The sequence below is a fragment of the Epargyreus clarus genome, unplaced genomic scaffold (assembly GCF_041222505.1).
Source record: "Epargyreus clarus isolate Ecla_fem2 unplaced genomic scaffold, WU_Ecla_fem_2.2 ptg000003l, whole genome shotgun sequence".
Lineage (NCBI taxonomy): Eukaryota > Metazoa > Arthropoda > Insecta > Lepidoptera > Hesperiidae > Epargyreus > Epargyreus clarus.
This window is the reverse complement of record NW_027332211.1, coordinates 9,422,962-9,450,237: the sequence shown is the minus strand read 5'-3', so window position 1 is coordinate 9,450,237 and position 27,276 is coordinate 9,422,962. Positions and strand designations below refer to the sequence as shown.

At 34.9% G+C, this 27,276-nt stretch overlaps 3 protein-coding genes across 6 annotated transcripts; 1 reads left to right on the top strand and 2 right to left on the bottom strand.

Moving 5' to 3' along the window:
* Window positions 1–163: 163 nt before the first annotated feature.
* On the top strand, window positions 164–17,508 carry tapas (tudor domain-containing protein 7 tapas). 4 transcript variants are annotated; one of them, XM_073087687.1, is made up of 21 exons: window positions 164–323; window positions 514–624; window positions 1,218–1,313; window positions 1,487–1,707; window positions 2,573–2,707; window positions 3,018–3,143; window positions 3,657–3,803; window positions 4,154–4,336; window positions 4,411–4,628; window positions 4,778–4,892; window positions 5,005–5,166; window positions 5,370–5,461; window positions 5,718–5,880; window positions 6,502–6,738; window positions 7,247–7,443; window positions 8,126–8,273; window positions 8,824–9,062; window positions 12,574–12,772; window positions 13,960–14,111; window positions 15,216–15,376; window positions 16,019–17,508. In XM_073087687.1, exons 3-21 carry the CDS (start codon window positions 1,229–1,231, stop codon window positions 16,246–16,248), a joined length of 3,210 nt encoding a protein of 1,069 aa, XP_072943788.1. In that variant the 5' UTR covers window positions 164–323; window positions 514–624; window positions 1,218–1,228; the 3' UTR covers window positions 16,249–17,508. The 4 variants fall into 4 exon arrangements, with proteins under 4 accessions (XP_072943788.1, XP_072943768.1, XP_072943796.1 ...); XM_073087667.1 differs by having other exon boundaries at window positions 3,018–3,173; XM_073087678.1 differs by having other exon boundaries at window positions 179–316; window positions 3,018–3,173.
* A 425-nt stretch (window positions 17,509–17,933) lies between these two features.
* Window positions 17,934–18,955, bottom strand: Sf3b6 (splicing factor 3b subunit 6). Its single transcript, XM_073087704.1, has 3 exons — window positions 18,744–18,955; window positions 18,453–18,571; window positions 17,934–18,198 (listed from the first exon to the last, which is right to left on the bottom strand). The coding sequence occupies exons 1-3, from the start codon at window positions 18,771–18,773 to the stop codon at window positions 17,967–17,969; spliced, it is 381 nt and encodes a 126-aa protein (XP_072943805.1). The 5' UTR covers window positions 18,774–18,955; the 3' UTR covers window positions 17,934–17,966.
* A 725-nt stretch (window positions 18,956–19,680) lies between these two features.
* Window positions 19,681–27,040, bottom strand: Parp16 (Poly(ADP-ribose) polymerase 16). Its single transcript, XM_073087716.1, has 16 exons — window positions 26,814–27,040; window positions 26,295–26,439; window positions 25,913–26,068; window positions 25,265–25,474; window positions 24,709–24,889; window positions 24,356–24,529; window positions 23,899–24,050; window positions 22,347–22,478; window positions 21,944–22,271; window positions 21,642–21,841; window positions 21,374–21,542; window positions 21,060–21,184; window positions 20,727–20,958; window positions 20,349–20,487; window positions 20,048–20,244; window positions 19,681–19,885 (listed from the first exon to the last, which is right to left on the bottom strand). Exons 1-16 carry the CDS (start codon window positions 26,939–26,941, stop codon window positions 19,743–19,745), a joined length of 2,811 nt encoding a protein of 936 aa, XP_072943817.1. The 5' UTR covers window positions 26,942–27,040; the 3' UTR covers window positions 19,681–19,742.
* Between the last annotated feature and the right edge of the window lie 236 nt (window positions 27,041–27,276).

Here is a 27,276-nt window from a genome sequence, read left to right as displayed (position 1 = left end):
GTGTTAAAATACAATGTGATTTTTCAAAAATATGATATAATTTTATTTACTGTAAAAACACTGTATTTGACTTTATGACTCACTGTATTTTTCATGCCGATTTTCATGTATTTTTTTAATCATTGCACTGTAATATTACAAATTCGTCCTGACAACACTGCTTTTGACACTTTGGCAGATCAATTCTAGACTTTATGTAGGTAACGTCATTGAGTTGTGAAGTTGTCTATATTTCATTTAAATCATAGTCGAAAAACAAACGAACGAATATTTGAGAAATTACTGAAGAATCCTTAAAATTTGTTAGGTTTCTGATGTTAGCGGTAAAAAAAATTCATAGTACCTCTATTAACTTTATTTATTTACGTACTAAGCAAGGTGAAAGGTTTTCAAGCTGAATACCTACCTAATTATTGATGAAACATTGTGTGATTTCTCTTGCTTACGCTTACAGCATGCCAAACTGTTGCATGGTCGTTACAAAATTAGTATCTATTTTGTTTTCATTTTCAGATTCTTAGAAATATTATAATCGAAATGTAAACTGCTTACGATCAGAGGATTGCCTCGTTTGGCTGTTGGTATCGGCGTGCTGACGAAACCTATATTTACCAATATCTGCAGGTGAGCAGTGTTTTATATATCCGTTATAATTCGTCCCTTATAATTCTATATTAAGTCTACGGGTCTTAAACTTGAACTGTTTTAGTTTCCTTTTAGGATTATTTGCCAGTGAAAATGTAGGCCGTACTAATCTTCAACACGCATAGTTACTAGCATTAAGGAGTAAAATACAGTCAATGTCATATACAGTATGTACTGACTTCTTCTATGATCTCTCGTAAGAGAGTAGTATGTTCTGTGTTTTATGATAATGGCTTTGTAATCGAGCAATGGTACAGATCCTGTCAATTACTTTACTAATAAATGGTAGTTGAGACATCGAGCATGCACTGCTTAATGATTTCCTGTAACATTGAAAGTCAGGGAAATTCAACCATATATCAAATATTAAATATAATTAAACGAAACTGCACTAAACATTCAAGTACAGAGTCAAAGCTTGATTTTGTCTGCACGCTTAGTGCAATAACATTACAATTTTCCACAACTCATACTGCCAGATAATTTATTAAATTAATTTTACAAATTTTTTTACAAGGTTTATGTCTTTATTTCAAATACATATATTGTAATAAAAGTAATACCCTTTGTAGACATATCTATAATGGCGGAGAAAGAACCAGTCATTCAAGCTCTTCGAGCGACACTCATTTCTGTTAAAGGAGCTTTAACATTAAAGCAATGTAACCGTGAGTATTTAAAAAATAGTATTTTTGTATAAAATTTATAAAATACACAGGCAAGTTTTTTAATTGTAAAATGAAGGCACTTGGGCCCTTGTTAGTTTTTATTGTTAAAAGCTTAGAAACAACAATAATATATTTTGTTAATCAAATGATTTTGAGTAAAATTTATCTTGCAGGTGATTACCGTGAATTGCAAGGAGAATGGATACCATTTAAGAAACTGGGCTACCCAAGCCTTGTAGATCTTTTTAAAGATGTACCTGGTTTTAAAATTTCACAAGCAAGTAATAATGAGTGGGTGGTTGATGCTATCGCCAGTCAGGAAACACAACATATAGCTTCAATGGTTGCTCGCCAAAAAACAAGCAAGAAGTCTGCAGTGAAATTGAATTATCCTGTAAGCTTAATATAATACTTATATTCTTGTATATTTGTGTTCGTTCGAATGTTTGTAACTGATTAATAGCCTTACAAATGCAGAGGACCTAGTTTTGTTGTCCTGGGTATACTGTATATCCGTACCATGCGTGAATATGTTGATATGTCGATCTACTGTAAATATATTTCAAAATAATGTACATACATTATTTTGTTTTAGTCATAATAAACATTAGGTTTGTTTCATAATTTTAATTTATAGGGTGAATAAGTAAGTTAACGGGTCTTTATTTACCGTACATACACAACTTGTCAAATTTTAAAATAACCCTCTCACCAAAGAGTACAAATAGCTGCAATGAACATTGTGCATTTTTGACTTATTAACTTATTCACGCATGGTACGGATATACAGTTGCCAGATGTTTTGAAGTCTAAATAGGACAAAATATGACTTGCTTAAACGAGGTAATAAAACGTAAGAATTGGCCAAGTGCAAGTTTACACATGGAGGGATCTTTTCCACAAGTGTTTTTAATCATAGAAGAAGCATACAAATAAGCAAAATATTGGGTACTAGTCTATACTAGTACCCAATATTTGGGGGATTCCTATGAATCCCCCTTCAACTTTAACTTTCTATTATTTTTACAGTTTGTGTATTATATTAAAAATACTAAAAAATATAGGTGGTGATAATTTCAAGTGTCTAGCTATAACAGTTGGTGAGATATAGCCCTGTGACAAAGAGATAGAGGGCAGAGGCTTAGTAAATAGGGTACTTATTTACACTTTAGGTATGCAACCCTAAAAAGTAGACTAGCACATTTGGTGTAGGAATATTAGACTGCTAAAAGCAATTCTAAGTATTATGCACTTTTCAGAACCGATTTCCTAAGAAGCAGGGTTCATGGCGAAAACCATCATCATCTAATTATCAATCAAATTATGACAGTCAGTACTCCAACCAGTATTACAGAGTTAAATCAAATGCTCCATATGTTAGCAATTACAATAAGGTAAGTTGAATTAACCTTCGTTATTTTTTGATCCAACATGTTTCTATTCATAAGTTTATTAAAAAAAAATATATATCTTTATCGGATTCTTTATTTTCTTGGAAATATATATCATTGGCTAATTTAATAAAATTTCCACATTTAAATATTATACTGATATGAAGCTACGCAATAAATATTTCAAGGAAAAGCAGCTATCACTCTGATGCTTCCCAGGAATTAATCATAAATTATGAAAAGGAATTCAAGTCAGAGTATTCATTTATACTAAGTGATTTATAGTGTTATATAAAAATTTTTTTTTTTTTAGTATAACAAACATAACAAATCAGGTGAATTGAAAGTGATGAATGTGAAACAAACTGGCAAACCAACAGCTGACCATATTGAAAAAGATAATGGTGCACCAAATGTAACTAAAGGTTCTTCACAAACGGTACGAGAGGCGAATACATTTATTGACGAAGTATGTATAAGAATATAGTGCTCTTAGTATTTCAGTCGAAACTAATGTTATGAAGACTATGAATTGACCTATTATGCTACTAATATTATAAAGGCATTCTCTAAAATAGTAAGACTGAATAGGCTTCAATTTGGTTCTGTTTGCATCATATAATATTTACATTTTTGTTGTTGTGTAGCAAGGATTATTTAAAATGAAACTAAAAGATTTTCACTCTTTTAATATTAATTTACTTAAATTTGACAGCTCAAATCTGATTTCATTTTTTGTTAAAATGGTCTGGTTTTATGGTTTATTTTCATGCTCTTGTCATTATTATAAATCATTATTGTATACTTATGCTAGTTTTAACGATTGATCACTATATTTAAAGTTAACGCGTTAGCATTCAAATTGGTCCATGATAGCTATACGGATCACATATGAGACATGAATTTTTGTTTGTTATATAGAGATAAGTGATATTTTTGGAAATAATTCCAGAAAAAACATTCCATACGAAATGACAAAGAGACTGAAATAAGAAGCAGTGCTAAAATTTCTGCATCACAGAGGCTGTCGAACTTACGAGACCGTCTAAACACCGTCGACTCGATACCCTTGCAGTTACCTGCTTACAACGATTGTCTGGTATGTGGCTAAGGTTCCTGAACATGGTAATCTCATATCCTATTTCTTAGATTTTCAAATAACCAAGAAAAGATAATGAAGATAATAAGACGAATCATTTTTTGGCCTAATAGGGTTTGTTGAAGTTTTAAAAGATTTTGAGACCTGCTTAGATTTTAACACTTTTGATGAAGTCAATGCGTACTAATAAGTTAATATAATTGTTATTGTTATAGATTGAACGCATTGTTAATAGAATTTACATAAGGAAGTGACCAGTAGGATGTGTGGCACAAACGTAATTTTTTAAAACTACAATTTTTGTTAATTTTCTTTCCAATCAATTTGTTAACATAAAAGAATTCTTGTAGGATCATAGTGACCCAGTAACACAGGTAGAACCAGCGCATAATCTAGAGCCTCCGCCAGATTCGACGTCATCGTTCAAGAAATTAGAATGGACCTGTCGGAAACTTGGACTTCCACAACCGGTCTGTAAGATGCACGACTTAAGACCGAAACGCGGACCAGTCAGCTACGATTGCACTATTAAGGTTATATATTAAATCTATTTACACTTTTGTTCTAAGATTGAACACATTGATTTCATGTAAATTTTCTCTTACAGGTGGGCAATACTTATTCGTGTTCATCGTATCCCGATTCATCACCGTCGGAGGACCTCGCTAAGGAGGTGGCTGCAGTTAAGATCCTAGCGGCAATAGAAAGCTCGGAGGCCGGCGGCTTGCCCACCTCCTCGAACAGCAAGGCCATCACCTTCCTCGCCGACCTAGTGTCGGAGCACGAGGCGGGTCTGTGGGCCAGTACCGTGCCACATTTGTACAGGTACCTTTTGTATAGTTCTCTTATTACAAGCATGATTTTCATAGACCTTTTATAATCCTGCAATGCACATTGTTGAATATGTTTGTTAACACCTGTGCATCATGAAACAACTTGTATAAATGCTTTTTATACTATTTTTTTTGTTTTAGACAAAAATATGGAGAAAATCTACCAAACAACTGGCAAGATCTAGTGGAAAATTGTCCTCGAATTATAAAAGATCGTGTTGTAAATGGTCTACTTGTCCTTTTGCCGAACAATGAAGTGAGTTTGAAGTATATATTGTTAGACATTAATGGAGATGGATGTTCCATCAGAGGCCAAAATCTGTATTATCTGATTATATTTTAATATTTATTGCATAATTTGTTTATAGGAGGCGACATCACCATTTATAGAGAACACCATAATAGATGATACCATAGATAGTGATTTACCACCACTACAGTTTCCCGATGATGATTTTTGGAATGTATTTATCACTGTTGCAAATTCCACACTCGAGATTTGGCTAAGGATTATAGGACCACAGTACAGTGTAAGTTTAATTGTAATATTTATAGGAAGTGGCATTAAAAAAGAGTAATATCTTTAATTTCAAAATAATTTGTATTTTACTTCCTTAATCATTTATTTCATGTTCCATTCATTGCCAAGTCCAGATTCATAAGTGTAAAGAACTCATTATATAAAATTAATTTTCCATATTGAATTAGCTAATAAGATTTTATCTGATTTCAGGATGAGTTTGAAGTTCTTTTGGCAGACATGGCTCAGTATTATGAACACGCTGGTACTACTGTTGACAAATCTATGATAATAAAAAATGCTTGGTAAGATTTAGTTTGCTTAATTTTTTGTGAAAATCAATAATGTATCTATTAATGCCGGTTATTAAATAATCAATGAAGTCAATCTTTTAACTCCCAAAGATCGAAATTTGACGTCATTCAAAATTGGTTAATATTAATACCCTAACCGTTTTAAAGGGCTATATGAAATTTTATAGTACCTAAAATGTATTTTGACACTTTTAAGGTACGGAATTGTTAATGGACCAATTATTTCAAATATTTATTCATGTGGCAGGTATGCAGTTAACCTAAACGACGGCGGGTGGCAGCGCGCCAAGATCCTGGAGATAGAGGACGACACGGCCACCGTGTTCCTCGGCGACCACGGCGACGACGACACTGTGTTTATAGACAAGATTAAGATCCTCGAACCACAGTTTAGAAGGCTGCCTGCACAGGTGAGATATTTGGATTTGCTTAAGTGCTAAGTATGTTTTTTAGCAGTGTAACAATATAAAAAAGTTTTAATTGATTAAAGTGCAATTGTAAAAATAAATGTGTATTTGTCTCTGGGTGTCTAGCACCCACGACACAGGGAATCATATAGTGTACGGCTATGATTTTAGAAAGTGTTTTATTATAATACTTATACCATTTATGACATAATTACATTAAATTTTCAAACAAGTATCTTATTAATATTGCTTATAAAATAAGTAATAATGCATTTTGTAGGTTATTAGGATAGGAATTATCTTTAATCTCAAAATGAGTCATGTGGACTAAGGATGTAAGATGACAAACATAAGATGACATACAGTTAAGTTATGTTTGAATGTAATTTATCTCTCTTGACTAACACTTGTGACACATGAAGCGTGACATGCACTACAAACTTGTAAAATGTTCTAAGCGCGTACAATTTAACGCCCGTTTTTAATAATCAATCTATCTAATGTTTTTTCTAATGACCTGATGCTTTCCGCCTACGAGAAATTGTTAAATTTAGTTTTTTGATATTCAGAATATGATGTATTGATAATGAATAACGAGTATAAGTGGACGATGTTCTTGCGCAGGCGATCCTGTGCCGGCTGGAGGGCGCGGAGGAGCTGGCGGCGAGCGAGGCGGGCGCGGAGCTGGTGCAGCGCCGCCTGCCCGGCGAGGTGCTGGTGGCGGCGCCCGGCCCGCGCCACGACCCCGCCGACCCGGCCGTCGCCGTCGTGCTCTACGACACCTCCACGCAACGCGACCTCAACCTCAACAAGGAGATCGTGCACGACTTCTGCATCGCCGGCGCCTTCAATATCACACAGGTTCCCGCTCACTACTAGGATTTTTAGTTACCGATTTTTAAATTATGATGAGATGCTGCTGCTCTGCTCCGCTGTATGAAAAGGATCATAGTCTCCTACACTGATCAAGGGCGGATTGGTAGATTGCACATTGTAGTGTGGAGCTAAGGCATCCTTATATAAAAAAGGAATAGAGTAATATTAAGTTAGTAATAATAAAGCTATGTAGAGATGTCATAGGCAGGTTCTAGTTAGAGGCGTATTACTGTGTTGAAGTCGTTGAAGTTGAATATTAAATATTACTCTATTCCTATCTTATATAAGGATGTCTTAGCTCCACACTACAACGTGTTACTAACAACTATCAGAAATAAATATCCTAGACTACATCTATTCGAGTCCTAGAGTGAGCAATCGAAGTTCATAGCATATTATTTGCCTAATACACTATATTTTGTCATATTACCAAGTGTAGGATGTATTACATATCCTTATGGTATACTAATATGACGTACCGTGCGTCGTGCAGAAGCTGTGCGAGGTGGAGGTGCGGTGCGTGACGGAGGAGGGGCGCGTGTGGGTGTCGCGCGCGGGCGGCGTGGCGGTGGTGCGCGCGGCGCTGGCGCTGCTGACGGCCGGCCCCTACCGCCGCCCGCTGCCCGCCGCGCCGCCCGCGCCGCCCGCCGCGCCCCACCTCTACATCGTGCGACAGCACGACGGCGACTGGTGAGTGTGCGCTCAAATGTACGTACATCTTAAATATACTTTTCAATATAGGTATAGTCCGCGTAGAACTGCTAGTCCGCTCTGAATATAGAAATGAATCGCGTCGCCATAGCAAATTGTATGACTACACCTGCTTGTCACAACTTCAGAGCAGACTAGCAGTTTGGCGCGGACTATACTATATAGAATATCACATCTATTTTCATACTCGCCGAGTACAGAGGAATAGGTTTGAACTTTAGGTAATAAATAATTTACTAATTTACAGTTGTATTCAAATACTCACAATAAATCTTCGTGCAGTCTACGCGTTTTTTTTTTTTAAATTGATACGCCTCTTCATTCGTGTGCGCCGTATAATTATCAGATTCTTTGTAATAATTTTACACTAAACGGCTGACAATTTTGTCAGCCGTTTAGTGGCTGTCATGGTGTAATTTACGCCGAACAATGCCGACAAGCGCAGTTAAGTAGTGCAAAAACACGAAATCGAAGAAAAATTGCGGAAAAATATCGTTTCGTTCGTAAATTATCTAAAAACTATTTTTTTTAAATATTTTTCAAACACGAAAATAGATGACAGTGACAATTTCTATTGTCGATACTGGTTACATTTTTTTGTTAGGAGTGAGTAATCTTTACTAATCTATGGGCGTAAGTTACATGACATGTCCTTGTGCAGGGTGCGCTGCACCATCATCAGCGGGCTGGACGGCGAGGGCACGGTGCGCACGCTGCTGGTGGACAGCGGGCTGGTGCTGCGCGCGCCGCTCTCCTCGCTCGTGCCGCTGCAGAACTTCTCGCCCGCGCTCAACGCCTTCCCCTATCAGGTGAGCACATTCATCAAACGGCATATCTGTATTATGTTTCTATTGATACTTATTTTCTCTCTTTATAGTTACAGGGATTCTTACATTTGTGATAGGTCGGTTTATATAAGATTTAGTCTGAAATATTTTCGTTTTATTAGGTAACTAAATTAATAATTATTGTGATATGTGAATGTATTTGTGGTAACTGATAATATGAAGAAGTAAGAGACTTATATTCAGTAGTGGAACTTAGATAGGCTTACAGTTACTTGAAAACATTATAATCAGGACATTCTTTTATTTTTACGAAACTGAAGGACCAAATGAGAATGCACTCCAACATTGTTAGTAAGTGAACTCAGACATTCATGAACGTATTATGTGATTAGTATTATCATGATAAGATTCCTGCCTAAGAATGTAAGAAGAAAAACTGTACCTCTCTACACACTTAAAATAAGAACGCAAGTACAATTGGATGGGGCAATAGATCTCGGAGGGTTCTGTAGTTTCATCGAAGCATTACTGTAGCCCTCGATTGGCGAATGATGCAAGCGTTGCGTGTCAGGCGATGCAGGTGCGGTTGGGCGCGGCGGACCGCGCGGCGGGCAGCATGGCGGCGCGGCTGCGGCAGCTGCTGCTGGGCGAGCGCGTGCTGTGCCGCGCGCTGCCCGCGCCGCCGCCCGCCGCCGCGCCCGCGCAGACGCCACAGACGCCGCACGTCGAGCTCTTCGTGCGCTCCGGCCCCCAGAAGATACTCGCCTCCGTCAACAACAACATCCTGCTCGAGCACGACCTCGTCGAGAAGTGAGTTGAGTCCCTCCGACCAGTTCTATGATTAACGACATTTAGGATTACAGAATTACTCTTTCATGACTTGATTACAGTTTTGAGTGTATTTCCTTGTTACATCTAGCGCACCAAGCACTCGAGCTGTAAGCTTGCTACTCAAGCAAGTACTACCTTACCTAAGGACTACCTTGAACTGATTTTACAGAATATTGATGAGCTGTAATGATACCCTAATATCAGACGGACAACATAACTAGACTAGAATTTTACATTATCATTAAGTAACATCGCGTAAAGATATCTTATATAGTCTGTATAAAATAGTCAATGTAAAATCAAACAGTCAGAAACATGAACGATTATAATTAATAATATTGTTTCTTTTTATTTCATTAAAAACAATTATAATTACAATATTAATAACAATTTTTGAAACAGTCTAATTGGAATGATTTCGGCTTCGCAACTAAAATAACTAGAGCATATCTGTTTCCTCAACTTTCTCCGTATAAATGCACGCGAGTTGAAGCTTCATTGATTTTGCAATTTCACGAATTTATAGCAGTGGATTAGTGTATATCTGTTAAATACATAGGTGATTAATTAGATGGAGTTTTTTCTAGGTGAAAATTAAGTTGTTTTTTTTGTTAAAGATATAATTTAAATAGGGTATATGTAACTGATAATGATAGGTAACACTGGTCAACAAAAAAAATATTTTTTTTTGTAACACGAAAAGTTATGTCAAATTTTGAATATACTAGTAATAATACATCAAAGAATCAATCAATCAAACAATAATACATCAAAGAAAAAAAATTGACACGTCAGGTATCCTTGTGATATAGAAACATATATTTAATATATTTTTAGGTATATATAGAAAAAATGCTACACTTAAAGAAGTAATTGTTAAATGTACAATTTATAAACATTATTTTTGAGAATATTTAGCATCTGGTTGGTCTCTTTTAAGATTCCAACAATAATCTTAAACTAAAGTGCAGCATGTGTATTTTTAAAGACATGTTACACCCTAAAGCAATGTAAAATGTAAATTAGTAAAATACAGTAGTTATACAGTTGCCGAAATAAAGTTTATTTTATAAAAACGCGTTTTGAGGTTCGTAGGCATGGCGATTTGAGATCGATTAATCTAAGAATCGATCTTTTGGCCCAAAATAATTTGTTATTGTAATCTCCAGTAATGGATCGATTCAGTGAATCGATCTTTCATCCTATAAAATCGAAAGTAGATCTTTTCGATGTTGGTTTTGGTGTTATAGACATTTTTTTTGCAGATGCATACGTATTTCAGTGCTTGTTTGGCCCTGATGACCGTTTTTTCGCTATCTTCGCCCTTTTTAGCTGAAAAGATCGAAGATCGATTTCGTACAATCGATTCTTTGGGCCTCGTTTTCTTGGGAATCGATTTATTACACTTCGATTCGAATCGATATTTATCGGAAAAAATCGCCATCCCTAGAGGCTAGAAATGTATCTATAGGTGTCACAAAAAAACTGGACGTGATTGGAGGGAAATAATATTTGATTTTTAATGAACGGTTGCCAACATAATAAAAAATTACTACTAACTTCATGTGACAAAACAGTGTTGACCAGTGTAATATTGTATTTTTTTGGTTAATTATATTAACATTTGGTAATATTTTTAACCTTGGGATATAGTTACCCAGTTATTACAGGGTATAAGATTTTTTTTTTTTAATAAAGAATAGAATTAACACTTTATAACTATTTAACATGAGTTTTTATTTCTTATAAGACAAATTACGATGTAGTTTAGGCGGTTACTTTTTTCGAATGAATATCATCGCTAAGATGGCCGCGCGTCGTTTTCTCCCACTCTTCGTCGCGATTATTATGTTGGCGGCAATGAAAAATGCATAGACAAATAATAATAGTCTTGGTCACAGATATATTGCTAACATGGGTAGTAGTAGTAGTGGTACTAGGAGTAGGAATTAGTAATAACTGTAATAACGGTACCTATGAGAACAGGAATTTTAGGATACCTTGACATTAAGATTGTCTTTATTTACTGTCTTCTTAGTCATTTAAATGGTATTAGCGAAGGGAACAAGACGACTAATGGTATCGTCCGCGCCAAACTTCTGGTCCGCTCTGAAGTTGTTGCGCGCAGGTTTAGTTAGCATATACTTCGTAACGTAAGGGCACACTAATGCAGCTATGTACCCGGGGGCGAGACCGGAGACCCGAGAGACTCAATATATTTCGTTGGATAACGATGTAAACAGCATGTCTAATATGAGCGCCGACTTCAGAAATATGTACTGAACCAACATTTATTTCAATTATTTTTTACTTTGTAGTGACATAGAAGTCGATTGTATTTTTTTGTTAAAAATTTTTTTTCACCCTTTTTAGTGATGACATACTAACATTCATATTAATACACTATAAAATTGTATAAACGTGATCATGAATGAAGGTAAGGTCTGAGTTTACATTGATTGGAACAGCCTGCTCGCAGGGCGCTGCCGCGCCCTGCTCGCTTAGTTTTATATTGTCTTATATGTTCCAACCTAACCTAACTAAATAGTCAATGATGAACTGGCTTTGCAATTTCATGAGAACCTACACCAAATATCTTCAAACACAACTCAATTATTCCCATCGGTTGAGGAGTTACATATTTTGACTCCTAGCCACATTATCAGACCCTTAAATAGTCAATGATGAACTGGCTTAGCAATTTCATTAGAACCTACACCAAATATCTTCAAACACAACTCAATTATTCCCATCGGTTGAGGAGTTACATATTTTGTCTCCAAGCCACATTATCAGACCCTTAAATAGTCAATGATGAACTGGCTTTGCAATTTCATTAGAACCCACACCAAATATCTTCAAACACAACTCAATTATTCCCATCGGTTGAGGAGTTACATATTTTGACTCCGAGCCACATTATCAGACCCTTAAATAGTCAATGATAAACTGGTTTTGCAATTTCATTAGAACCTACACCAAATATCTTCAAACAAAATACAATTATACCCATCGGTTGAGGAGTTCCATATTTTGTCTCCAGAACCCACTCTGATCCTCATCATATTTAAATGGGACCAACTTGTAGCAATTGTTCACACACGAAATTAAAGGCATTAAAATAGGTTCATAAACGGCGAAGTTATGGCTGTTATATTTACATGGGTGGAGGAGTTCCTCTCATTTTCTCCAGAACCCATCCATGGATCCTAACCATATTTAAATGGGACCAACTTCCAGCTCGTCTCTACACAATAAAAGAAGAATTATTAAAATCGGTCCACTAACGGCGGAGTAATTCGTGTACATACATAAAAAAAAAAAAAAAAAAAGATACCGGCCGAATTGATAACCACCTCCTTTTTGAAGTCTGTTAATTACTATATAAAATGTCAATCATTATATTACAAGTGACACACACATATTCGGGGCGGACTAGCAGTTCAGTGCGGACTATACTCAGCGCGATTAACGACGATGCGTGTTGCAGCGGCAAGCTGCGCGAGGAGCGCACGGAGCGCGCGGACCCGGTGGAGGCGCTGCACAAGAAGAAGGAGCGCATCTTCCGCAGCGCGTCGCACGGCGCGCCGCCGCCCGACGAGCGCGCGCTGCCGCCGCCCGCGCTGCCCGCGCCCGGCCGCTGCTTCGACGTCTACATCGCCATGGCCGCTAACCCCTGGAACTTTGTGGTGAGCCGCAGGCCGTTTGTCCACCGCCACCGTCACCGAGCCGATACCGAGAGCGATATTATTTCGGGCCGATTTTAATATGACGTGACGGCGATAGTTTGTCCACCGCGACCGACATCGGCGGTTTATTTTGTTTTTTATTTATTTATTTAATTATTATTTATTGACTATGTTAAAAACAGTGTGGTGCAAAAGGCGGACTTAATGCTAAATGGCATTTTCTCCCAGTCAACCTTAAGGATGTGCAGAAAAATTGAAGGCGGTACACTTATACTAAAATAATAATAATAATAATGAGGAAATAAAATAAAATGAAAAAAAAGAAAGGAAGAAAGGAGAACATGAAAAAAAGAAAGAATGTGAGAAAAAAAAATAAGATATAAATAGATGAGAAGTAAATACATTTTAAAATAAATTACTACGTGAAAATGAAGAAAAATTGTGTAGACACCATATCTAATGATGAACTAAATAACAATAGTGAGCAAAGGTATTCTTTTTAAAAGTGTATTTGGAGCACAGCTGTCACGCGTGTGACGGCAATGTATGGACGAGTTCCAACGTGTTTTATATTGTCGGTACATCGGCCCGTCAAGATCTTGGTGCCGATCCAACGGTCACGCCGATCTACTCGAAATATCGGCGACCGGGATGACGGTGCTCGGGTGACGGACGTGCGGTGGACAAACGACTATATTAAATGTATGTACGCTACTTCGGCACCGTCATTAATTATCGGTATCGGCTCGGTGACGATGGCGGTGGACAAACAGCGTCACTCACCCCTGTACTCTACTAAACCGCAATACTGGAAATTTTGCTTACGTGTGACTCTTATATGAGAAATATTATAATTTTATATTGTTGTTACTATCTTTTTCTCAAATAAAATAATAAACTTAATTACTAATGTATGGAATACTTTGCGTACTTAATTGAAAAGCAATGGAATAACTGACGATTCTTCTTGCCGTCTAACTTCTGCCTAAAAGTTGTGTATGGTGTTGGTGGGTGCATTCTTCTAATCATGGCTAGCTTGGTTTACAAGGGCCTAAGCCATCTTATTCTTATTGATAATATGACGCTGAAACAACAATGGCTTAAGTTTTAATGATTTAAAACGAATGAAAATAATATGAGTGACTTGCTTTAAACCTAAATGAACCGTTAGTTAATGTTTTTCATAGGTTCAGCCGAATAGTACGAGACATGCTTTGATGGCGATGATGTCGTCTTTGCAAATAGAATGTCCAAAATTATCCGAGCAGGATGCCCCAACGAATCCAGCTAGTGGGGAACTATATGCAGGGTTTTACGAAAAAGATTCGTCGTGGTACAGGTGAGTACTGTAACTAAAATTATTAATGAATTGTATAAATAGTTATCATTCATGAACATCACAAATAGTACATATTTATCATGGCTATAGAAATATTATCAAGATATTGTAATTGTTTTGAAAAATGTCTTAATATTACAACACTTACAGGTTTCAAACTGTGTGATCGACAATCTATATGCTAGTTTATGAATTATGTAACTAGCGATGGTAATTATATCCATTGTTAGTTACATGATTCACAAAAACTAACATTCAAAAACCATGTTTTTGTCTTTTTTTATTGCTGCAGATGTATTAATATCAGCAAAAAAAGGTGAGTATATGGTGAGGTGATGTGTTGCTATAGACATTTAATCCCTCTTAAGTTATGTGGTTGTTGCGGATGGTAAACATTATTCATTATTAACATAAGTTATTGATGTTACACGACTACATATTTCTATTGCTTCAGGATTTATTTATTTGAGCTTCAAGGGCAGTTGTTCATAAGACATATCTGTCGAAGAGTAGTAATCGAGACCATATCACAGATTAATAAATAGTTACTATGTATACCATAGTATAAGATAACAAATATACATATACAATTTAGATCTCTGTTCTGGTAGTGGATGTTTGTACATTCATGTCTATGTGTACAATGTACGTCTTTAGAGCTGTAGAATTTATTTTCTGTATATTATACTTTCGACATGACATATTTTTTAGTCAGGCATGTGTCCAATGAATGTGTATTATTTTTGGTATTTCGTGTAATGCGTGCATAACTCGGGCATAAGAAACTCGGCCTCTCGATGGAGGGGTCTGAGGTTAAAATCCCAGGCACCTCTGATTTTTCAAAGTTATTCATAGTTTTTAGTACGCACATCGTATTAGAAATAAATTATCACTTGCTAAACGGTAAAAGAAAAAATCGTGAGGAAACCTGCATACGAGAGATTTATATAAAAAAAATCTGAAATGTATGTGAAGTCTACCAATACGCACTTGGCCAGCGCGGTGGACTATGGCCTAATCCTTCTCATTACGAGAGGAGACCAGCAGTCCCAGCAGTGGGACAGTAATGGGTTGAAGACGTGCATAACGTATGCGATGTGGCAGGGTGGTGGTGGCGGGCGCGGTATCGACGGAGATGGTGTCGGTGTACTTCTGCGACTACGGCGACTTGGCACTGGTGGCGGCGCGCGCGCTGCGCCGCGTGCCCGCCGCGGTGCCGCTGGCGCGCTCGCTGCCCCCGCAGGCCATCAAGGCGCGCCTATACGGTGCGTAACGTAACACGAGTATAGTCCGCGTAAAACTGCTAGTCCAGTCTGAATATAAAAATTAATCGCGTCGTCATAGCAAATTGTTTGACTACACCTGTTCGCAACATCTTCAGAGTGGACTAGCAGGTTGGCGCGAACTATAACACACGTCACTTATGACATCTTGTAACTGTTTAACGAAACAAATTTTAATAACTTTACACAATTTAACAAACGTGCTATGAATTCAATGAAAACGAGAAAACATTCGAGTACGACCAACATTCAGAAAAATGATAAACCGAAGATCAGCTACAAACTTAACTTAAAAAGGGCGGCACAAAAAATTTTATGAATAACCCAGGTTGTGTTACTATTATCACATTTTAATTTTCTACCATAAATCTTGTTTTTTATTATTATTACTGCATGGAACGAAATTGGGGTAATATAAAATCTGGGAAATGTGAATTGATCTATATTTGTTTAGATTATTATTTTATTATATTTATCGTATCGTTGTATTACTTTAATATTGTCAAAAATAACCTTTGTTTAAATTTTTGGATACGTAATTATGAAATTATGTTATTTTTATATTGTGCATTTAATCCAATCACGGATTAAAGTGATATTATATACAATTATATCCATTTTCAGATGTATGGCCTCTTCATCAAGACTGGTCAGTGGAAGACTGCATTAGGTTCCAGGAACTGTGTGTTGAGCAGCAGTTCGTGGGTGTATGTAAAGATGTTGGCAAGGATCCCCTTAACCCTACCGAACCTTTGCTAACCCTGGACTTGATTGACACTTCAACAGACGAAGACATTTATTTAAATAAGCAATTAGTCACGGAGGGAAGAGCTCGTCTTGCCTCTGCTTCTTAATTTCCATTATATTCCTTTTGTTGTGTTATGTAGCTTCTTAAACTAAAAGTATATTACGGGACAATTATTTAGCTTAAGTAACTGTCAAATGTTTATTTATTTATATGTTTAAGTGTATTTTATGCTATGTTCACTTTGTTTTGTTATGTTTTATTATAGGTTTTTTAACTCTTGTTTCTCTTTAGAACCGATGCGTTTCGTGCAGAGCAGATACGTTAAGTCGGATTTAGATTGATGTTTACTCAGATAAAGTATTTAACTACTCTAAGAGAAATGTGTAATGCTAAATTGTTTTAAAATTCCTACTTGATATAATACTCAACAGAGTATCATATTCTCTGTTTAAAATGTTGGCCTTCTTAAATGTATGCAGGCCAACATTTAAAATGGTTAGTTTCATAGTGTCCACAAGATAATTTTAATAGTTGTCTCATATTTGTCTGTACATTATAGTTACACAGACATCTCTATAGTTGAGTATTCATACTTAGTGATATTAATAGGCTGTTTTCATATCAAAGTCAAATATGATTCGAATTAGACTGTATACTTATCTTTTTTGATCTTTGATAAGTTACAGTGAGAGAACATTTCTTATTAGCCCATGTAACCTCTTGATATTGTCTCATTTATCTACATGTAGTTGTAATAAAGGCTGCTTCATCTTGAGGTAACATTGAGCGATTTGATTTTATATTACAATACTACTCTTGTAGGGTTGTTTTATATAAAAGCAGCAGTAGCGAAATGATTGTACTCGCAACGAAAATACGTAAGATAAAATGTCGTGGTAACTTTTGGGCCAAACATTGTGACATATCCCAATATCGCGCAACGTTGCCTCGGCGTAAAGGATGGCATAAGTTGCATTGCGACCTCACTGAATTTCGAGCATGCAGGACGAGAAAAGTTGAAGCGAAACCGAGTTATCTCCCAGCGTAGTTTGTTATTCGGCTAATACATGATAATAACACATGATTATTCTTTATAGAACATTTTTACAACAGAAGTTTAATTATGAAGTACTTATATTATAGTTTGTAATAATAAAACGGTAATTGACGCCCCTCGGTTTAGCGTAAAAGTGTTTAGAACTCAAAATATGTGATATTGATGATGCTGTGGTTACTTCGCTCGGTGAGGATTATATGTTTTCTGTGTCATCCTTAAATTAGCCTTAACAGTAATTAAACAATAGCTTATTAATAAAACAATATAATGTTTGTGCACTTATACAATAAATCTGAAATGTATCTCCTTTATGTCTTTTTTATTTATCATATTTCTTGTATAGTTTTGTTGTATAAAAAAAGGGAAAAATTAAATGAAATAAATCAGATTTCAAAATAACTTTGTAAATCAAGTGAAGGTTCACAATTTCACATATAAGATCCATACTTTTTTTATAAGATTAAAGCATAGATATATTCTGATGTATGGATTGAAGTATTACAAACGCACAGTTAATTTTATAGTATGTGGTCTCTGCCACCCATCAACATCAGCTCCATATAGAATATAATAAATTACTGGTTTTGGATGGTACAGGGTCTTATGTCAGTGTGACCTCAAGTACCACAGATGGGTTTGACTTCCTTTATTAATGTTATAATTATAAAGCAGGTTTCTTTTATGAGATCTATTATGCTTATTGGGAAATACTTATATAGAAAATAAACAGTGAATGACTTAAAAAGTAGTTTATTATATAGCTAACATTATTTTCTCAGATCCTCTGAAGATATGCCATATTTCTTTTTCAATGTGTCTAATTCTTCTTGTTTCTTCTCGATATCCATACCCTTGAATGCTTTATTTGATCTATAATATAGAACAACCAAATATCGGTTACAAACATTGAAACCAGATAAATGGTCGCATGCATTTTTTGCATCAAATATATCTTCATATACAACAAATGCTGTTCCTCGTGTTTCAGGAGTGTTCCCTCTGAAAATAATATTGGTTAAATAAAAGAATTATCATATTGGTGTCAGCAAAGTTAATATAACCTTTATCAATATAATCTATTAACTTCACAAGGAACTTGACTACTTTACAGCACATTATCACAATATTCTTGGGCATAACTGATAAGAATTCAGTATGTTGTGTTATGTATAAACTTTTTTGTATTAATTTTTGCATAATTGCTCAATTATAATTTTATGGTCTTTAAATTATTTGCAATGATTGAAACTCACACTCTAATTTGACGAATGGCTCCATACTTTCCAAAGATATCATACATTTCTTCTGCTGAAATTTTGTATGGTAAATTTCTAATGTACAATATTCTATTTACTTCTGGTGGCAGACGGACCTGTGAAATAATATTGTTTGTAAATAATGAGGTAGAATTACAAATGATCCTATTTTAAAGTAATTAGCTATATTTCTTACACATCATTCGATTTACGGGTTCAATTATTTTTTAGTTTTATTTGTTCAATAGTATTGAGTAATTACTATAAATATTAAACGATGGTACTCACATTTGCTCGTCTTTGGAGAGCTAAAGCCATTTTGTCGAATTGAATTCAATTGTTGTTATATCAAACCCAATTGTAATTATAGTCTGATAATATTAAATAAGGCGTGACTGAATTTCATAAATATGTATCGAATACCTTAACATTAAAGTTAAAAACAAGTAAAACTATGCTTCATATAACTTATACCCCGTGCAGTGCAAATAAAGCCACTTTTAAATTGTCAAATGTCAATGTCAACGTCAAGTGGTAAGACAAAATATATTTTTTTATTTCGCTTCGATGCCTCGGATTCTTCCTTTTAGGTTTCTATTTTTAATAGAATATAAAGTATTATACAAATCAATATAATATTAGACTGTATTATTATGTAAAATGTTTGTTTATTGATCTTGGCGAAAACAGTGTAAATATCTTCATAATACTCATCATACATACACAATGCATAAAGGGAAAGGGCGAATGATAGCGTAACCTATATAGGAAAAAGGGAAGGCTGGTTGCAGAAATTCACATTCAACTTACTCAAAATGCCTCAAGTTCAAGTTGAACCTATATATCGGTAAGTGACACGTAATGAAAATAAATTATTGCATAATTAATTTACTAACAAGCTATCATATTGATCATATTTTAGATTCTTGTACTATTCTCCATCGTTAATAAAGCTGGTGATGTATAGGGGAAAATCCAATAATCATTGAACCCATTGGTACTGGACTTCTAACCTAGACTACGTGTAAGTATCCAAAATAAGTGTTAGTTGGTAGAGGTTGATTTTTTTAATTAAAATATTTTGATTCACGCTTGCAGAAAAATATAGAGCTAGAGAGAGAGAGAGAGAGTAAAGTACTCAATCGTGGAAGGAATCAATTAGAAGCATAAGTTAACGGCTCAAACGAACGAAATTAAATTGGAGATCAAATAAAAGTAACAAAAATAATTTGTATTTTGTAATATTCAATTTTTAAGTGTGCTTATAAAATCATTGTATATTTATTTCTACAAATGTGTGCCATCCTCGCTAATAGAAGCACGGTATGTTCTTCCTCTGTGCAATAAAATGATACTGACACACAACAACAACAGCAAAGTAACGGAGACTCCACACATCGCGAACACACCGCCACGCAACCGACTTTCACCTGTGACAAGAAGAGAAGAAATGTTTTGCATATTTTCTTCGTAGGTACCTATTTGTAATCATAAAGAGTAGGTAATTTTATTGTTATCAAGAGTAACCATTTATATTACTGGAGATCTTATTCGAACTATCTATTGATTTAAATGGTATCGTAAATACCAACCTTCATCAGTTTTAAAATGTTCAGATTGACCATTTGTATACATGAGATTGGCGAGCTGTGGTAGATACTCCAACCAAAAAACCAAGTCCCTGCTCGTACTTCGTACATTACATTTAGTTCCTTCGCTTATAAAGATTTCGTGTACGTTTGGATCTTGTAAAACATATCGCGGCCATTCATCTTGATTTCCAGGTGACCTACAAAAATGTATTTCATTGATTATACATATGTCGATACATAATATTATGACTAAAGCAAACAGAAGAATATGAATTTTACAAAATGAGTTAAAAAATACAACCCAAATTTAATAAAATTCACGAAGTATTTCCGGAATATGGAAGATATTCTCTTTTCGCCTTTGGATGCTGGTCTTCTTGCTACTTGTAACATTAATGCGTCACCAAGTAGTGCAATTAAATCCGATCCATGCACAGCACCTACAATTTTAAATATCATATTAACTCGGTTCAATGCATAGTCTGTTCGCAATGCGAAAAGCATATCAAAAGTAAATACATCTGGATAACTTGCACCATGCTGCTAAAATTATGTACGTACACAAAAATTTAGATGACGAATATGGATTTAGCAGAGATACCTATTAATGCTACAATCCAGTGTGTCCAACGACATTTATTCATGGAGTAAATATCATGGGTATTGGGTAGGTACTTACCTGTGAAATTATATATTCCTCCTCTTAAATCAACTACACTTGGTTCTGAATAACGATAAACATATAGACGAGATATTCGACGTGCCATTTTTGCAGCTAAAACAGCTTCTCCTGCGCTCCATTTTCCTGCAGATTCCATTCGGGCGACCGATTCTACAGCTTTGTTCGATTCTTTGTTACTATTCGTGATTAGGTCCGAATTCCAATATTCCCATTCAACAGCTTTCGTTAACTAAAAAATAATTAGGTTATAAATTCATTAATTACCTTTTCAAAATAATAGTTTAATAGCATAATCGTAAATAAATATTTTTTATAACTTAATAATCTTACCATCGTTAGAGTTTCAGAATGATCAAGCGATAATGTTCTTAAAAGTTCCGGAATTATTTTAGCCGTAGCATATTCATATACTGTCTTTGGACTCTGTTTCATTAATTTATTGTATTTGTTGTCATCTGCAAAACATTTATAGTTGTTTATTGAATTTGTTTAATTAATAGTAATAAAAGTATCTTCTTCTTGTCCATAACGAAACACCTTGTGAAGTAGGTAGTGGTAGTTGTATTGACTTTCAAAAAGTGCTCTGTTAAAGAACCTATTTTGAATTAAAAAAAAATTGATTTAATTATCTTTATTATGCTTACCCATGTAATTTATAGTTTCGAGATCCGTGCTGCCTATAAGAAGGTCTAGTTGCATGTTTGGAAATGACGTCGATCCCAAAATATTTGATGGCGATGATGTTAAATATTGCTCTGACTCTGGTAAAAAATCATCTGGGAATGGTCGTATGTAATCAAACTGCATTTCGTCCTAAAAACTTATGCTGTATAGTGTATTTTTACTAACCACTTGATGAGAACAAAACCCACATTAGTTACTGCAAAGTGTAGATTAAAAATATTACATTACCAATTTAAAATTAACAATATCTGAAACTGGTCGAGCTCGCATGCACTGCAGTATCTCACGATCTGATTTACTAGAACAGCCTAGAAAACTTGCAATTTCCCGACTTATTTTCTCCACTTCAGATGTGTTTAAACTTATATGTTTATCTAAAATTTTCCAAGCATCCCGTGGAGACATCACTATAGCTCTATGAAACAGACCTATATGAAAAACATGGAAATAAAGAAAAAAATAATCAATATAATTTTATAAACATTATGTGGTATGCTAATATAAAATATGTATGTAAGTAGGTATATTACCGACTGGACGCGCTGATAATATATGATGAAGTACGCTATTTGCTCCAACCGAATGACCGGCTAGAGTAACCGAAGAAGGGTCTCCTCCGAATGCAGCAATATTTTCCCTTATCCAGACCAGTGCTAAATATTGATCAAAAAGAGCTAAGTTTCCACGTGCTGCGGTAGACTTTAGTGTAAAAAAGGAGAGTAAATGAAGGCGGTAGGAAACTGTTACCACTACGACACCTTCTGAGGCTAACTCCTGACATGGTAGACTGATACCGCTGTTTGACCATGATTCGCTATATAATAATACAAGTACTGGTTGTAACTTCCCGTCCGCTCGCTACCTGAAAAATACTTTTTTAGCTTACTTTTCTTAATCAAACACAGCTTTATTATATTTTTTTCTTTAACTCACCCTTGTTGTCCATATATTAAGAAAAAGGCAATCCTCACTGTACTCGGAGCTATTGTATCCAGGTTGGGGGCACCTTGGAGGCATTCGGTGTGCAAAAAATGTGCGTCTCCAACCTGTATGCCTCTCTGGCGTCTAAAATGTAGTGTCATTTGATTAAATTAAGTCGATATAGCTTAGGTAGTGCCTAATATTTTATAACTCAGAACTTGGAATACTCACGAAGTTTTGAATTTATCCATGCTTATTTACTGAACAAAAGCAAATGATATAGAGATAAGTACTTTTATAATTTAGTTTTTTGTAGGAAGTTACTATTCAGTAAGAAAAAAAAATATGTTAGCATCTGGTACAGAAATACTTTGATGTTAATATAGACTTAAGCTATTCGTATTACCTATTTCACAACCCTAAATCACACTCTGTAGGTACATAATACGGAAGAACAAAATGAAAAATATTTAAAGTGGATAGAGTGGAATAGACTTACGGAAAATCTATACCTTCCAGTTGGCGCCATAGCATAAGGAATTCCAAAAAATATTTCAATAGGAGTTACCGAATTTTCCATGTATACTTTAATCTGAAATTTTAATAAAAATATAAATACTGTCCCTATAATTTAAATTGCTACTTAATAATATTAAGCTTTTAGACATTTTTTTCATTATACTTATGCCTAAGTTATAGAGGTGTTCTCTCTATATAAGTATAATTCAAAGAGTTTTGTCTTTTTAAGTAAGTCTATTTCATAGGTTCAAGGAGTTGGAGTATTTCGAAACGGATATTATAGTGTAGCTTTCACTCGGAAAGAAGATAAAAGTTGGTATTTTTACAGTAAAACATTAAAATTGCTCACCCCAACAATACGTCCTTGTGGTAAATTAACTATAGGGTCTTGTGCCAAAACATAGGATAGTACGAAGAGCCATACAATATTCCAGAAAACCATTGTCCACGTATGATATCTATTAATTATGATCTTAAACGTTAAAATTACTTTTTTGTTGTTTCGCGAGCTCAATCGAATTGACAGGGAACGTGTAATGCGCATGTAACCAGTCTGTTGTGTGATGCGACTGCTGGAAACTGATGTGTGGCCTTTGTCTGGTCACGGCTTGGACATTTGACACAATAAAAATTAGATTGAACAATGATTACGCTCCAGCCCGTAACGGGCATAACGCAACGGTTCATATCATTGTTCTAAATCCATAGTCATCCTAATGAACACATCGTTGTAGGCATTAATTATTCAAATTGTGTCGATGTCAAATATTTTGTTTGACTATTTCATAGTGTAAGCTAGGAAGCTTGAATATCATCCAATAGATTTGCTGATTGTTCTTCATAGAACTACGAAATGGTTATTTCATTTAGTTGATAAAGTAGGTACTTGGAAATCTTCTTAAGTTTTTGAAATAAAGGATAGAAAATAATAGAAAATGTCTTTTGTTATAAGTACAATATTTATGAGATAAACATTACTAATTTTGTAAAACAGAACATATTTGAAAATAAACGGTAAAAAACTACAACACGACTACACTTTCACATTGAAGGCAACTTCCAATTTCTTTATTAGAGTTTTGTAATAATAATGAATCGGTTGGTTATTTGCTAGTCCGATTGTCGCTAACATAAGGCCGTAGCCAAGGAGTATGGAGAATAACTTATGTCTGGAGAGCCATTGCCAAAGTCCACCAGCTGAAAGAGGTTTTGGTGTTAAAAATAAAACCGTTACAACCGATCAGGTATTTTGATTTCATTTCGTCTTTAAAATAATACAGTAGATTTCGTATGTTATAAAATTATATTTACAAATTTATTTACATGCAGTAAAATAAACAAAGACTTTTTATTCCACTGTGTATACAACAACGTTAAAATTGAAAACTTCACTTATTTTACTATATGTCCTCATTATATCCTTTATTATTGTAATCACTAACTATACCTACAGGTAAAATGAAATATACTATAACTACAAAAGATATATTTTTTAGATTTACCGTTTCTATTTGAGTTAGCTGTAATAAATCTCATTGATACAGGTTGTTTAGCATACACGAGCAAATATCGGACCCTCACCAAATCACAGTTAGTAACAATGTAATGTGTCATTTGAGCGTCACTTTTCGGTTCGATAGCTTTCTTACTTTTTCCATCATCTTGTACACCATCACCTAAAAAATCTTGAATTAGATTAACATTTAGTAAAGTTAAATGTTCAAATCCATGCTTCAGGTGGATAATGGGTGGCTCCAAAATTTATTGAAATAATTTAGTTTTATATACAGGTAATGCGTACTTGTATAATATTTGAATAATTCAATAACCGATAGATAATCTTGATAATTATTACCTCCGCTAGTAACGGGTTTTTGATAGTTAATTCCTTCAGGAGCATCAATAACTTCGCACATGGCGATGCATGACAAGTGACCACCGATGCAACTCGCGCCCCATCCGAACCCCCCGTGGCTGTACGGCAAACTTAAGCTCAAGTCCGGTGACAGGTAAACACCGTTCCCTAGCAAAGTGGTCTGGAATGCAAACCAAACTTAACTAATGTTAAACTGGCATATTATTTTGTTTATTTACTAAGACAAACTAAGTAAATACATAAACAGCATTACAACAAGATACTACATAAAGCTTATTGTTTATATTCATACGCTAAAGGTGTGCACAGCATTATTGTTCTACGCAGCTTTCTGTATAATGTTTGCCAATTGTTTGCAAAAAAAAAGAGATAATTTTATTGGCTATTTCGCTTACGATCTCGCCCATGATTTTATGTAATTAGTTAAACCAGCGTTTTTCAAAGTATTAGTCGCGACCCCCCCTGGAAACTATTTATTTCTGCTTTTTTACTTTTAGAGCTTAAACTGTGTAAAAATAGAGAAAATAATAGAAACCTTATTCAAATGTTGCTGTAATCCAAAATTTAGTATGGTATAAAAATTTTCTAATCGATTTCCATGATAAGCGTAAAACACGTTTTGGCTTTTTGATAGTTCCTTCCACTTCATCTCTGCGCTCGACTTGCATGTACTAGCTACTTGGAAAATGTACTGCGGTTTTGTTGTTGTTACCAAAGAGTGTGCATTAAAAAGAACCGCATCATGCTGCAATACAATTTAAATAATTGGTGATATTATTATGATATTTATTTATTTGTATGTATGTTGCCATCGAAATATTTCATTTTTAAATAGATACTTTATTTTTTCGAAGGTGGTTCGCTACGACGGCAACACCACCACAACTATTTCTATTACATAACAACAGTGTTAAACCAGATCATAGCTCTGGTTTGAATAAGGAGGATATAATTTTCCGAGGCGTTCCAGCTCAATCCTCAGGAGTAGCGGCGCATCTGTGGACGACTTCAGGTAGGAATATTTAATCCAATCTGAGGTTGATTACAGATGTCCATGGGCGGCAGTAGCCACTTACCATCAGGTAGACTGCTTGCTTGTCTGCTACTCCTATATTATATAAAAAGTTACCTACTAAAACTACTACCTACTGAATAAATAAATACAATAAGCTATACATCTTACCGACTCTTCAGGCACAGTCTTTAAGCTAGGTTCTTTTAACCGAACAAGTACATAAAAAAGCAAGTCAATTATTTCGCTTATGTTAGCCAAATTATCAAGGTTGTCTAACTGTTGCAACACCAAGTCTAAAGCTGGCACGTCCGTGATTATGCTAAGCTGTAAAAAAATCGAGAGATTTCATACAAAATTCTTCCTTTGCTAGGAATGTCCCATTGCTGGACAGGGTTCTGGTCCCCACAACTGGAGAAATCGGAAGCTTATTATATTACGTTGTACCAAAGACATCGAGTATTTAATGTTTCATACACATTAGGAATTGAAAATAAGAGCAATATAAAGCGATAAAATAGATAATTGTGAGAGCTAGTTAATATTTCAATACCAGTTCATCCATATCTTTTATGCCATTCTTGATGAAAGCAGGTGGAAATGGTCGTAGACAACTTTCGTATCGAAAACTAAAGGCAGCTGCTACAAAAAGACTCCATTTAATATCAGCAGCTTTGAAATCCCTTTCAAGAACGAGCCTGTGGAATATTAAAAATTTTATACGTATATTACATTTTATAAGAAATACGATCGCTAAGTAATTTTGGAGTATATGGAGTAATTTATGACACATCTTAGTAAGTCCCGTAAAAATTGATCCGACACGGCGGTATGAACACGGCAATTTTAAACAAAAAAAAAATAAGTGCCTATGTGTGTGGACGAGAGACCCCTATTAGGAATAACGTTTCTCGTGGCGACTTTCTCCCTCTATGTACATTATAAATATAATGAGCTCAACACTCAGGCTTTATGTTTTTTCTTTCCATTGAATACTTAATTTTCTACTAATTAATCAATCGGTACCTACCTATACGCTGTCACGTTTCTAAGAGGCTATTTATATACATACCTCAAGTGAATAGCCTTTTTTTCGAGTGAATCTAATTTGACCTGATTATTATCCGATAGAGTTTCAGATGCAGACGCCAAATTACAATTAGTTGCTGTATCGGACAAAGTTTCTGGCTCACCATCCATAATTTCAGTTGCTCTTTCAATTTTAAATCATAATTTTGAATACTTATGTAAATCCCTGATTATTTATCAAATGAAAACATCAAATATAATAGAAAAAAATAATCAGCCAGTCACAACTTTTTAATGTCTTCAATATATTGCAATAAGAATTTTAAAAATATTTTATATTAAATTCAAAACAATCATGAAAGATACATACTTCATAATAATTATACTCATATTGATATATAAATACTTGATTTTGATATGGTTGTTTAGACGCGTATATGAATTTATTTAAAATAGTTGCGTTTTATGCCCTTTATAGATACTCGCCGAGCTTCGACGAATAGATG